The sequence below is a fragment of the Sprattus sprattus genome (genome assembly GCF_963457725.1).
Source record: "Sprattus sprattus genome assembly, chromosome: 3".
Classification (NCBI taxonomy): domain Eukaryota; kingdom Metazoa; phylum Chordata; class Actinopteri; order Clupeiformes; family Clupeidae; genus Sprattus; species Sprattus sprattus.
The window spans coordinates 24,205,235-24,218,774 of NC_137922.1; the positions used below are offsets into that span (position 1 = coordinate 24,205,235).

General features: G+C 49.0%; 1 protein-coding gene across 1 annotated transcript in view; it reads left to right on the plus strand.

The window, feature by feature from the left end:
• ahr1b (aryl hydrocarbon receptor 1b) overlaps window positions 1-13,295 on the plus strand; it is a gene marked incomplete at both ends in the record, with an annotated part of 71,583 nt that extends 58,288 nt beyond the window's left edge. Inside the window, 4 exons of the mRNA XM_080835408.1 lie at window positions 657-766; window positions 3,316-3,457; window positions 3,870-5,607; window positions 13,137-13,295. Of these exons, the coding sequence (XP_080691534.1) occupies window positions 657-766; window positions 3,316-3,457; window positions 3,870-5,607; window positions 13,137-13,295 (2,149 nt within the window). The remainder of the gene's footprint in view (window positions 1-656; window positions 767-3,315; window positions 3,458-3,869; window positions 5,608-13,136) is intronic.
• Between the last annotated feature and the right edge of the window lie 245 nt (window positions 13,296-13,540).

Consider the following 13,540-nt stretch of genomic DNA (forward strand, 5'->3'; position numbering starts at 1 on the left):
CACTAGCTGAAACGCTGATGTGTGTGTTTGTGTGTGTGTGTGTGTGTGCAGGTGTGTGTGTGTGTGTGTGTGTGTAAGTGTGTAAGTGTGTGCAGGTGTGTGTGTGTGTGTGTGTGTGTGTGTGTGTGTGTGTGTGTGTGTGCAGGTGTGTTTGTGAGTGTGTGTGTGTGTCTGTGCAGGTGTGTGTGAGTGTGCAGGTGTGTGTGTGTGTGCAGGTGTGTTTGTGTGTGTGTCTGTGTGTGTGTACAGGTGCGTGTGCCGGTATGTGTGTGTGCAGGTGTGTGTGGCCTGCGACGCAAAGTGAGCGCTAACAAGCTGAAACGCTAATGCGTATGAATATAAATAGAATATATAAATACACTTCTCTTGCCTTATTCTGCAGTACTCAGATGTAATCCAACTTACTTAACCACATTACTCATCAAAGTAAAGGGTTTATATCATCATCCCTTGATCAGTACCGAATAAACACTCTCCCATTCTCGTGTATATCCTATGTTAGACTAGATGTACAACAGCCAAAAGCTTGTTACATTTACTTCTACTCAACGTAAAATAGATATCATTTAATTTTTTAATTCCTGTAACAATTGATGTATGGAGTATTTTGACAGTGTAATATTCTTATCTGCCTCTCTCTGTGTTCTGTGTGTCAGGGGGAAGATTGTGCTCGGCTACACTGAGGCGGAGCTGAGGGTCCGGGGCTCTGGTTACCAGTTCATCCACGCCGCTGACATGCTGTACTGCGCTGAAAACCACGTCCGCAGTAAGTACCGACCAAACAAAACCATCGAAACTGGAGCGGTAAGCCAAACTGTTTTCCCCACTTCAGAAATGGGTTGATAACACCCAAACATGGATGTGGGTGGATATCAGTACGCTTCATTTAGGAGTTAAGTTACAAAGTGAACTGTCCATTAGCTCTCTTTCTTTGTAATGCTTTGGCACAGTAGAGCAACAATGATGAGCCACACGATAGCTCCTGCCAACAGCCTCAACAGTATCGAGCCTCAGCGCGTGAACTCAACGAACCCACCGCCTGTGAGCCTGCAACGCCTAGCTTAGCCCCAAAACCCCTCACCACAATCCGCTGATCACATCCCCACTGATGCTCCCAGCGGAAGACAGAGGAGGATTTACTATCAGTCAGCACAGCTTAGGACGAGCACTGATACTTGACGACGCAACACGGCCATGTGTCAGGTTTATCTGGCGAGACAGAATTGAAAAAAATCATTGCTGACTGATCCAGAGTCAGTTTAGACCGGTCGGAGATCCGGGACAGTTTTAGGATGTAATCATATGATATGAGGAGAACAGACTGGAGCATAGCATAGCATAGCATAGCATAGCATAGCATAGCATAGTAGATGGTAAATGGACTGCATGTATACTCCTAGAGCACTAAAAGTGCTTTACATGTCGATTCCTCAGACATCTACCCATTCACACAATGATGGCTGAGGCTACTATCTAAGGTGCCAACCTGCACATCGGGAGCAGTGGGGGGTTCAGTGTTGTGCTCAAGGACACTTCCCACACTTGGTCAGGAGGAGTAGGGATAACACTAGTACAGCAACTCCTCTACCTCCTGAACCACTGTCACATAGCATAGCATAGAATAGCAGAGAGGAGAATAGACTGTAGCATAGTGTAGCATAGCATAGGATAACAGAGAGGTGAATAGACTGTAGCATAGTATAGTATAGCATAGCATAGGATAGCAGAGAGGAGAATAGACTGTAGCATAGTGTAGCATAGCATAGGATAGCAGAGAGGAGAATAGACTGTAGCATAGTATAGCATAGCATAGGATAGCAGAGAGGAGAATAGACTGTAGCATAGTGTAGCGGAGAGGAGAGGAGGAGAACAGACTGTAACAGAGCAGAGCAGAGAGGAGAGGGGAGAGGGGGAGAACAGACTGTAACAGAGCAGAACAGAGAGGAGAGGGGGAGAACAGACTTTAGCAGAGCAGAGAAAAGAAGAGAGGAGAGAGGAGGAGTGAAGAGGAGAGGAGAGAGAAGTAGAGAAGAGGAGAGAAGGGATGTTTTCCTATAATCTCAGAGATTATGGAGGAGATTGAGCAAAGCCGCAGAGAGGTGAGTGGTGAGAGGATAGAAATGTGAACTAGGGCCACAAATCCATATCAGGAATTTAATATGGACACACACACAGGCAGTGAGCACACACACACACGCACACAGGCAGCAAGCACACACAGAAGGTGACACAACACACACAAACACACCGTTCTGTTTTGTTGTTTTGTTTTCTGTTTGTATTATTATTTTGAATTATCATTCAAACAGATGAGATTGGATTCATGCTCTGCAGAGTGCAAAGTGTTTGGAAAACCCTGCGGATAACATCAGAGTCTAGTGGTAGAGTCTTTGTGACTAACCCCAGCAGAATCAGACAGTAGATTCATACAGACCACATATTTCCCCTTTCGAGAGGGAAAGAGGTGCTGGGTTAGGGTTTAAAACCATTGATTTCATGTGAGATAGTATTTCATTTCCTTGTTCCTTGTACACACACACACTAACACACCTGCACACACACATTCTTTTCACACTCATGTTTTTTCTCTGCAGCATGTGAACCACGGTGATAGCTGATGGTAGGCTATACATCATGTAGGGCTTTAGGGGGTAACACAGGGTGTTTCCACAGGCAAACTAAGACTCTCAGCATCTGTTTTGGATCACGGATATCTGTTAAGGTCTTTACTGGCAGCAGCTCCCATTAAACACAATAGCCTCCTATAGTCCCCTGCACCTGCGCTTGGCCCAGAAACACATCAGCACGCACACACACACACACACACACACACACACACACACACACACACACACACACACACACACACACACACACACACACACACACACACACACACACACACACACACACACACACACACACACACACACACACACACACACACTTGTTCTGGAAAGCGGGACAGCTGGGGCCTGGTTTCTATGGCAGCCCAGAGGGCCCGGCCAAGACAACAATGGACTGTGTGCGTTGCTCAAAGTCACAGCCTGGGGTCTGAACTGGCCGACATGGGAATGTATGTGTGTGTGTGTGTGTGTGTGTGTGTGTGTGTGTGTGTGTGTGTGTGTGTGTGTGTGTGTGTGTGCGTGCGTCAGAACACGTCGGCATAGACCTGTGTGTGTGTGTGCATGTGCTAGCACACGTCGGCGTTGTCCGGTGTGTGTGTGTGTGTGTGTGTGTGTGTGTGCATGAGTTAACCACACATATAAACGCCTGCAGTCCGACCTGCTGAGTAACGCTCTTCTGCCCTGCCAGTGATCAAGACGGGGGAGAGTGGGCTGACGGTGTTTAGGCTGCTCACCAAGGACAACCGCTGGAAGTGGGTGCAGGCCAACGCCAGGCTCGTCTACAAGAACGGCAAGCCAGACTACATTATCGCCACCCAGAGGCCTCTGGTGTAAGTTCAGTTCTTGCTTTACTTCCATTGCAGTTCTTGATTTAGTGTAAAATAACCAAAAAAAACAAAAAACTTGCCTTCCGTGTTAAACATGACCTCAGTTCTCAACGTGATATAAGTTTTGTAGTCCGTCCTCATCCTACATCCACATTATGGCATGGCTATGTAGTCTATGCAAGAAAGAAAGGTTGTAGAAGGAAAGAAAGAAAATTTAACAAATTAACATATCTGCCAAATAGTTCCTGGTAAACTCAAATGCAGCAGTGTGTTTTCCCTTACAGTAGTGTCGTGTTTTCACCCTTACCTATGTCACCTGATATTTTGACAAATGTACCTCCTAAAATGAACAGAAATACATATAATTTTGTTTGTTTGTGTATCTGATTGTTTGTTTGTTTGTTTGTTTATTCAGTAATGAAGAGGGCGGGGAGCACCTGAGGAAGCGCTCGATGCACCTGCCCTTCACCTTTGCCACGGGCGAGGCCCTGCTCTACCAGACCAGCTCCCCATTCCCCGGCTTCCCTGACGGCCCCCAGGCCAAGGGCAAGAACAGCAAGGCCAAGAAGGCCAAGGCCGACAAGAGCTCCAAGGACGAGCTGGACCCCAGCTCCCTGCTGGGGGCGTTCATGAGGCAGGACGAGTCAGTGTACGTGTGCCAGCCTGCCATGGAGCCCAAGAGCTTCTTCGCCGAGCAGGGCGAGGGCAGCGGTGGCGGCAGGTTCGCCTCGGTGCTCTCCGGGGAGTCCTGGAGCGCCGGCGTGCCCAACGGTTTCACGGTCGGCGGCGGGGGCGGCGGCGGCGGTCCCAAGGGGGGCGAGCTGTCGAGCTTCGACCCGCTGCTGGCCACACTGGACTCTCTGTCGCTGGAGAGCGAGGAAAACTGCCCCAGCAGCGAGCTGTTCAGCGCCCTGGAGAACCTGGGGCTCAACGCCGAGGACCTGGAGCTGCTGCTGCTGGACGAGCGCATGATCCGCGTGGAGATGGAGCCCGACTACATCCCCTCCCTCAACGACCTGCTCACCAACAACGAGATCCTCTCCTACATCCACGACTCGCTTGAGAGCCGCACCGAGGCGGACGTAGTAGCCAGCGGCAGCAGCAGCAGTAGCAGCATCAGTGGCAACAGCAGCTCGCTCATGGAGGTAACCCCCTCCACAGAGACCCCGAACCTCACCCGTGCCCCCGCAACCTTCACCCAGTCCCAGTCTTACACCCCCATACCCGAACCGTGCCCGGTGCCCCCCCTTCAGACCCCAGTCCTCCCAGCCACGTACCACCATTTCGGGCAGCAGAAGCCCCCAGCGCCCCCTATTGTCCAGCTCTCCCAGCAGATGCACCAGCATCTCAGCACCCAGACCGGCCCCCCTGCCTGGGCTCAGGGCTCCGCCGCGGACATCCCCATGCCCAGGAGACCCCTCACCCAGCACGAATCCCACATGCACCCATTGGCGCCAACGGTCCCCAATGGCCACTGGGTTTCCCAGCGCACACCCGCAGGCATGGACGACCACACCCGCCCCCAGCAGCCCACACTGGGCAAGGCCCCGGAGACAACGACAGCGATGACGACGGGCATCCACCCCGACCCCATGGCACAGGAGGCCTGGCAGAGCCAGCTCCTGGCACAGCTGCAGGCCCAGTGCCACTTCAAGCCACAGTCAGAGGATGGCACTGCCCCTGCCTCCTCCTCCTCCTCCATCAATGGGCTCTACCCGCCGTCGGACCCCCAGTGGCAGGGCTATAACTGTGCCAGCCAGGTGGAGCTCGTCTCTAACGGACTCTGCTTCCCCAACGGGCACGCCACCGCCCACACACAGACTGCCAGGGGGGTGGAGGCACACATGGAGTACAGTATGGCAGAGGGTGCGGACGGGCAGTACCACCTGAACAGCGGCGTCGCGGGGGGCACAGGACAGTGCCATCCGATGATGCTGCCAGCTCTGGCATCGGCCTATCAGACGGGAGGTCAGAAACAGGAGATCCAGCAACCCCCCCCGCAGCAGCCAAAGCCCCTCCCCAGTACCTGCTTCCCACAGTACCAGGCCCAGAACCCGTCCCTCGAGCACCTCCTGGCCCAACACCTGCCCCACCACGACGGCTACGGCGTGATAGGCTCCGGCATCGCCCAGGATCCCTCGCGATACTCCAAGGTAAGGCCTCGGGTCACCACGGTTACCATCACGACCATCATAATCTGAATATAACACCTCCAGGACCAGGCATGCAAACTTGTCGCTTTTCGGCGAAATTCGCCGTTTTCCCACCGAAATATGCCATTTACGTGAATCGTGTAGATCCGAGGAGTTTTTTTTTTAGGGGGGGGATTTCCGGCGTGCAGCGTTTGGCTGCGGGAAAAAAGTCTAATCATTTTTTTTTTATATTGAAAACTCGTTATCATCACCATTACTTTCGAGTTTATGAGTTCGTCTGCCAATTATATGGAAAGCACAACTCTCAGGCTGTCAAAAGAACATAATTAGCCAATCAGAAGTAGATTAGGGCGGGTCTTGGGAAAATGTGCTTTCACCACCGACTTTTCTGTATCGCTCTGCCTACGTAGATGCCAAAGTAGAGATACTGTCACACCGAAGCAGAGTAACTTCAAGAATCCTTGGGAAAATGCCCCCCTAGTTGATGAAGGATTGAAAAAGAAATGGCGCTGGGCATGGATAGAAGAGAAGGACGGTAAGCCTTTTGGTAGCCGGTGTAAGAAGTTAAGAGAAGCAGGTGCTCTCTTGTTGTGCTTAAGAAAGCTATGTATGCAACTAGCGGGAAAACTTCCACTTCTGAGTTAGACCCCGCTCGTAGAGCAGCTGTTCGTGCTATCGAACACACAATGCTTTTACCGGGGGCAACAACTACATCTGATGTAGCTACCGGCATCAATAACGTGATCGCAGAACACAATCCAGGCAAGCTCGCCCAACCCCTGGTGAATTTATGCCAAAAAATAGCTGAAGACAAAATTGCTTTGACTAAACTGTCAATATCCAATCAGCAGGCCAGCTATTTTAACACACACGGCATGACACCAGAGTTTAAAAGACGTATTTCGGAAAAGCTAAAGTTTTCCTTAAATGTCGACGAAGCCACCAACAAGAACCTGGACAATGTCCTCGTTCGTTTTTTTGTTGAAGATTAGGCTACAACGCAGCAAAAACGCAACACTTGCCAGGCAGGAACATGAATATAGCCAATGCCTCAGCAATTAGGCTACTGTATGCTAGAATAAAAGATGTATATTTTATTATACGATTATTTTATAACTCTTTAACGGTTTAAAGTGAATCACTTTCCTTTTTCATATATCCTCAATAAAATGGTTGCAAATCAAATCTTCTTTCACTGACTGAATTTCACATACCCTTATAACATGTCACCTTGTGATTGAAGGTCATCTTGAAATCTTCCAAGGACAAAGCTTAGCAGCAAAACTTGATATCAAAAGAAATCGTAAATGCGACATGTGTTAGTAGGCTACCATATTGTAGTGAGGTGGAGTATTGCTGACCCTCTTGGGATTGCAGTTTCAAAAGTCCCACCATAATCTGCCATCATTCATTTCTAAATGTTTTTTAGTTTGATTGTTTGTTTTTTTGACCCTGTAAATGTGTCCTCGCCACAGGACGGCCCCCCCCCCCATCCCCCCCCCCACCTCGCACTCACCCACATAGAAAAAAAAGTTCAGGCTCAGGATTTTGTTTTGCTTTAACCCCTGCGTGAAGAAGCGGCAATTTTTCCTCTCACGCAACCTTCTCACCTTTTTCACCCCTGACCAGTTTGCATGCCTGCAGGACCAAAGTCTTTCTATGAGATGTCGTATATCGGTGTCAGTAGGTACAGTGGTTTCACAGTCAAGACTAGAGAACTCTACTATGGTATGGCAGTCTCTGAAGTGGTGGCAGCTCAGCTCTGATGTAGATTCATGCCAGACACAGCTCTTGTGTGTGTGTGTGTGTGTGTGTGTGTGTGTGTGTGTTTGTGTGTGTTTGTGTCTGTTTGTATGTGTGTGTGTGTGTGTGTGTGTGTGTGTGTGTGTGTGTGTGTGTGCGTGTGAGTGTGTGTGTGTGTGTGTGTGTGTGTGTTTGTGTGTGTTTGTGTGTGTGTTTTTGTGTGTGTGTGTGTGTGTGTGTGTGTGTGTGTGTGTGTCTGTGTGGATGGGGGGGATTCTGCTTCCTCAGTGCTGGATGTAAACTGCAGTGACTCATTCGGACATTTCATGTAAATAACTTGCGGAAGGTCAGCCTCTCTAAGAGGTTCAGAGAATGTCCAACGTAAAGCGTGTTAGTTCAGTGACATCCAAACAAGTTTTTAAAAACATGCTGTGGAGGGTGACTCTCTGGCCGGCCTTATGTTCACAGTAGGTCATGATAATAAACATGCTTAAAGATTATTCTATATTTAGATATTAAGATTTGGTTGAGGGTAGCTCTGTGCTAATCGTTTCATGGGGGTTAGGGTAGGCTTGCCGATATGGACATTTGTGGTCCAGTGTTAGCTCTGGACTTACAACACACACACACACACACACACACACACACACATCCTAAGCATCCTTCTCCTTAACTAGCCTAAGGACTCGCTCTGATCCAATTGAGATGTGCTTAACAAATGCGCCACCTGCAGCACCCATTCCAATCTGGAGTTAACCAACAGAATCCCTCTCAGCCCCTCTAGCCATTAGCAGGGAACACATAGAGAACTGAGAGGATCTTACTCAACCTCACCACTGGCATCAAACAAACATGGAACAAACACGACGCTCCTTAACCCATCACCATTCCGTGTCGACTCATAGAGATAAAACAGGATACTACAAAGCTCCTTCACTGCAAAGCAAGGGTTACTTTTTCTCCCTACAACTGGTGTATTTCTATGGGTAGGAATAAGGAGGAGGTTTTGGGTTCTGCTCAATGTTTCTTCCTGGTAAAAGGCAGCCATCCCTTTGCCTTGCCACAATCACCTGTATGCTTGCTCTGGTTTCAGGCTTTAGGTTCTCTATGAGACAGTGTTTGTGCTCTGTTTTCCCCCCCCTGCCCAATAATTAAACAATATAGCACTCGTGGGAGTGGGGTAGGTAAGGGATAATCCCATGGGTGGTGTTCGAGTGCTATATCAGAAACAGCTAAATAACGCGATAGAACCCAATTGTTTTATAAGAATCGATAAGAGAATCGATAAGGAACCGATTCGAAAAGCAGGAATCGATAAGGAATCGGAATCGTTAAAATCTTTTCAATCAATCAATTCTCATTCCTATGAGACAGTGTTCATTGTTAATGGCATTACACAAGTGAATAAACCTGAATTGAGCTTGGCTCTACTCTGGCTGCTCTGCTCTGGTCTGCTCTGCTCTGGTCTGCTCTGGTCTCGTCTGCTCTGGTCTTGTCTGCTCTGCTGTGTTGTGCCGTAGTAGAGAGCTGTGATTGCCTAAGGGCAGGCTCCTCACCCACACTGGTAGAGAGAGCGGGAGCGGGAGCGAGCGAAAGAGCGTAGCCCCCTGAGCTGGCCTCCGACCCAGCAGCCAAGGCCGGGGACTGTGGAGATCTGTCCTCTCCGATTAGGGTTGACACTCGGGGACGTCCACATGTAGGGCACCATGTTGTTATCCTTTTCCTGTTTTCTTGTTGTGGTTGTTAGCATGTTGTTAGTTCACTTTTAAGAATTTGCAAGAAGGGTGGGGGTGGGGTGGGGGGGGGTGGGTGATGCAGCAGTGGACCTTTTTTAAAGGATGAAGATGAACACGAGGAGTTAGGGAAAAGGGCAAACAGAGATGATGATAGAGAGTGAAATAAAGAAGAAGAGATAAGGAAGGAAGTGTAGAGAGAGAATGATTGAATTAAAGGGATGACGAAAGAGGTGGATGGAGAGAATGATAGCAGGAGGAGAGATAGAGAGGGGGATAGAGAGAATGATAGCAGGAGGAGAGATAGAGAGGGGGATAAAGAGAATGATAGCAGGAGGAGAGATAGAGAGGGGGTAGAGAGAATGATAGCAGGAGGAGAGATACTGTAAGTGGGGGGACAGAGAGGAAGAGACGAGACAGAGGACGAGTGCTCACGGGGAGGACCGATGTGACGCTGAAAGAGAGGACGGTCACGGGTGGTGGGTGGACAAAGCTCCCCCTGTTGCGGAGTCTCTCTCTCTTCCTCTCTCCCTCCCTCTCTCCTTCTCTCTCTCCTTCTCGTTCTCTCTCTCTCTCTCTCTCTCTCCCTTTCTCCCTTTCTCCGCCCGCCCAGCCGTGGCTGTGTTTCTGTTCAGGGTCAGTGGGCTTGGCTGACAGGAGCGGAGAGCGGAGAGAGGAGAGTGAAGCCCAGCAAGGAGGCAGCCAAGCATGAGCCTGCTTCCTCTGACCTACTATCTGCCTCCACCATTACCTAATGCAGCCACATTGGGCCACGCTGGGCTGGGTGGCTGGGCTGGGCTGGGCTGGGTGGCTGGGTAGGACAGGCGGATGGGTGGGTGGGGGGTTGATTCGCTTTGCGCCTCCGCTCGGCTCCGCTCGGCTCCGCTCGGCTCCGTGTCCGCCCCGGTCCTTGTCCTACGAACAGTAGGGCCTCCCTCAGCCCCTTGCAGGGCTCTTTGTGGCCCCGTTCCCATAGAGACGGTCACTGGTCTGTTCCCATAGAGACGGTCACTGGTCTGTTCCCAAAGAGATGGTCACTGGTCTGTTCCCATAGAGGAGGTCAATGGTGTTCCTGTTCCCATAGAGACGGTCACTGGTCTGTTCCCATAGAGATGGTCACTGGTCTGTTCCCATAGAGACGGTCACTGGTCTGTTCCCATAGAGACAGTCACTGGTCTGTTCCCATAGAGACGGTCACTGGTCTGTTCCCATACAGGGGGTCACTGGTCTGTTCCCATAGAGACGGTCACTGGTCTGTTCCTATAGAGACGGTCACTGGTCTGTTCCCATAGAGACGGTCACTGGTCTGTTCCCATAGAGGGGGTCACTGGTCTGTTCCCACACAGGGGGTCACTGGTCTGTTCCCATAGAGACGATCACTGGTCTGTTCCCATAGAGGGGTTCACTGGTCTGTTCCCATAGAGACGGTCACTGGTCTGTTCCCATAGACGGTGTCACTGCCTGGTGGGCCTTTCTTGTGTGAAAGGGACGCCACTGATAAAAGGACTGGGGGAAGGGAGGTTCGCTTTCTGTTCTTGTCTATTCAAGTTCAGTGTTCTGCTAGTCTCAGAGGTCGTTTACATGGAGCCTAGTTTGTCAATCTGATACGGATAGCTAATACAGATAGCCCTATCATACATACGAACACTCTCTATCCGCACCTTGTTTCCACAACGATCGCAGTCCGGGGTAGAAAGTGAGTAGATTTGAATCGGTACGGGGGCTGGTGTTCGTCTGCACGGTTTCACGCAACCTGATGACGTCACTGGCCCACGTGATCTTTTCGCCATCTCCAACCAATATATATATATAACTTGTTCTCCCTCAAAATCTCACTCGTGGTGGGCCTCGAATTCACTAACATTAACCCAGTCTTCTGATTTTTGATTAGCCCCCTATCTTTATCTAATTCTTCTTATTCAGACGTAACATAACTTTCATGACCACAAATATAAATTGGCCAGCGATTTAATTTGCTTTTTTATTCATAAATGTATGTAAAATGCTCGGAGCAATGCATCATGGGAAATGGGATGACAGACATGTCATGTTACTGTTCCAAACTCTTTATTATCAATAGAAAAAAGAATTCATTTTCGCTTATCCTTTAGTCTGACCACTGATATTAACTATCATAATGTAATGTTGTTAATTGGAGCTTGAATGTCTTGTGTAATGTGTTTATCCTCGTGCTGTGAAGTACCTTCTTCTAGGTTTTTCACGTTTTTTCAGTTGTGTAAATAAAGCGCTAAAGCTCCACCCACAGGCGTGAGGTATGTACTACAGTCGGTTCACCACAATCTGCTGCCTCCGTGTTTACGCAAATCTCTCGTTTCCAGCCTCCGTATTTACGAAATTAAAAGATTCGATTGGTGTGAAAAGTAAATCCGATTCGGAGGCCCTAGACTTCGTGTGCATAGCACCTCAGAAGGTTTATTGTGTGTGTGTGTGTGTGTTTGTTTGTGTGTGTGTGTGTGTGTGTGTGTGTGTGTGTGTGTGAGTGTGTGTGTGTGTGTTTGTACAGAAGGAGGTTTACCTGCTTTGGTTTATGAAGGGATGATGCCTGGCTAATCCTTTTAGACACACTGAGTAGGCTTACAATCAGGACTAGGATATGAGCAGCAGCAACAACTTCCACCCTGTAGGACTGAACGCTGTCCTCAAGCGCACTGGTGCTCTCTCTGGTGCTAATCGCTAGCCAGCTAGCAAACTCTAATGAATATTTAATCCAGTGCTGGCAATCTGTAGAAATACTGCATTGGCGTGGAGGCGGGATGGGCAAGGCATGTTGGGTCTCTGTGGCAGATGCTCAGCTGAACCAGTCCAGTGCCCTCTGCGTCCGGGCGGCTGCCTTGGTGATGTTCCAGTGTCGGGGGATAAGTGTGTGTGTGTGTGTGTGAGTGTGTGTGTGTGTGTGTGTGTGTGTGGTGTTCCAGTGCAGGGATAAGTCTGTGTTTGTCCTGTGATTGCAACATCACCCCTGATCTCATGGAGAACCAGCATGGCCCCACTCCACACAGCATCAGCTGGAGCGCTCTCTCTCTCTCTCTGCCTCTCTCTCTCTCTCTCTCTCTATACCTCTCGCTTTCGCTCTCTCTCTTGCTATCTGTCCATCTATCTATCCTTCTATCTGTCTATCTATCTCTCCCTCTTTCTGTCTCTCGCTCTCGCTCTCTGTCCATCTATCTATCCTTCTATCTGTCTATCTATCTCTCACACTTTCTGTCTCTTGCTCTCTGTCCATCTATCTATCCTTCTATCTGTCTATCTATCTCTCACACTTTCTGTCTCTCGCCCTCCCTCCCTCTCTCTCTCTCTCTCTCTGTCCGCTGACCTGGTTTGTGTGATTGGGGTCAGTGAGGATGTTTACCCCCCCCCCACACAAACACACACAGACGCCTGCTGCTGCCCCTGGTGGTGACTCGACATGAATACAGACTGACTCAGGCACATCAACATCACCCCTCAATTACGCCACTTTGCAAACAACTGTAATATCTAACTATACAGTCATTCAGTCACACACAGTAGGATTACTTGTGGCATCAAGAAATGCTGCCCAAAATTGTGTGTACATATTTGAAGGAGCCTCATTATGTCAAGTCATTTTGTCATCATAAGGATAATCGGTCATCGGCCGCTTTATCTTAATGTTTCTAATTGCAGTTCACTTCCTCATAAGTGCACTGTGATAATACATAAATAATACCCACATCCTCGCATGTACATAACATTACATCTTTTAACCTAAACCTAACCCCACATACATCTATAATGTTAGTAAGGACATAAATAGTACATTGCACCCTTATCAGTGAATAAAATATAAAGCATGGAGTCCCTGAGTGTGTCAAGACAAGACTATTTGTGAGCCATGTTGCGTGTGAGCCTTGTTCCTGAGCCTGTTGTGTTTACCTTTACATTTACATTTAGCAGATGCTTTTATACAAAGAGACCCAGTGGAACAAGAAATACTATTTTACATAAGAAATAATACAAATTAAAAAAGTGCAGGAATGTAACTACTGTAACTACTTGTGTGTTATGTTTCAGATGGAGAGGGCCTGCATCCTGAATAGCACTAGCGTGGCCTACACGAGCGGTTGCCTGGTTACCAACGGGAGCACGGTTACCCCCGGCGACGGTCCGCACCCCTGCCCTGAGACTCTCCCCAACCTCCCCGACCCACAATCCACCAGGTTCTACCTCTGAGACTTTACGGACAAGCTTCGCCATCGCATCGTCAACCAACAGGGTCTGCCATCTGCAAAAATGAAAGAGAAGAACAAGAAGAAGAAAAAGAAGAAGACAAGAAAATGTTTCTGCTGTTGTTTGTTGTTTGTTCTTGTTTGTTTGGTTTGTGGGGTGGGACGAGGGGGTTTGACTTTCTCTAGAGATGCATTTCTCCTTTGCTTCTGTATGATTTCTACTTAAACACTCAGGATGACGTTTGAGAA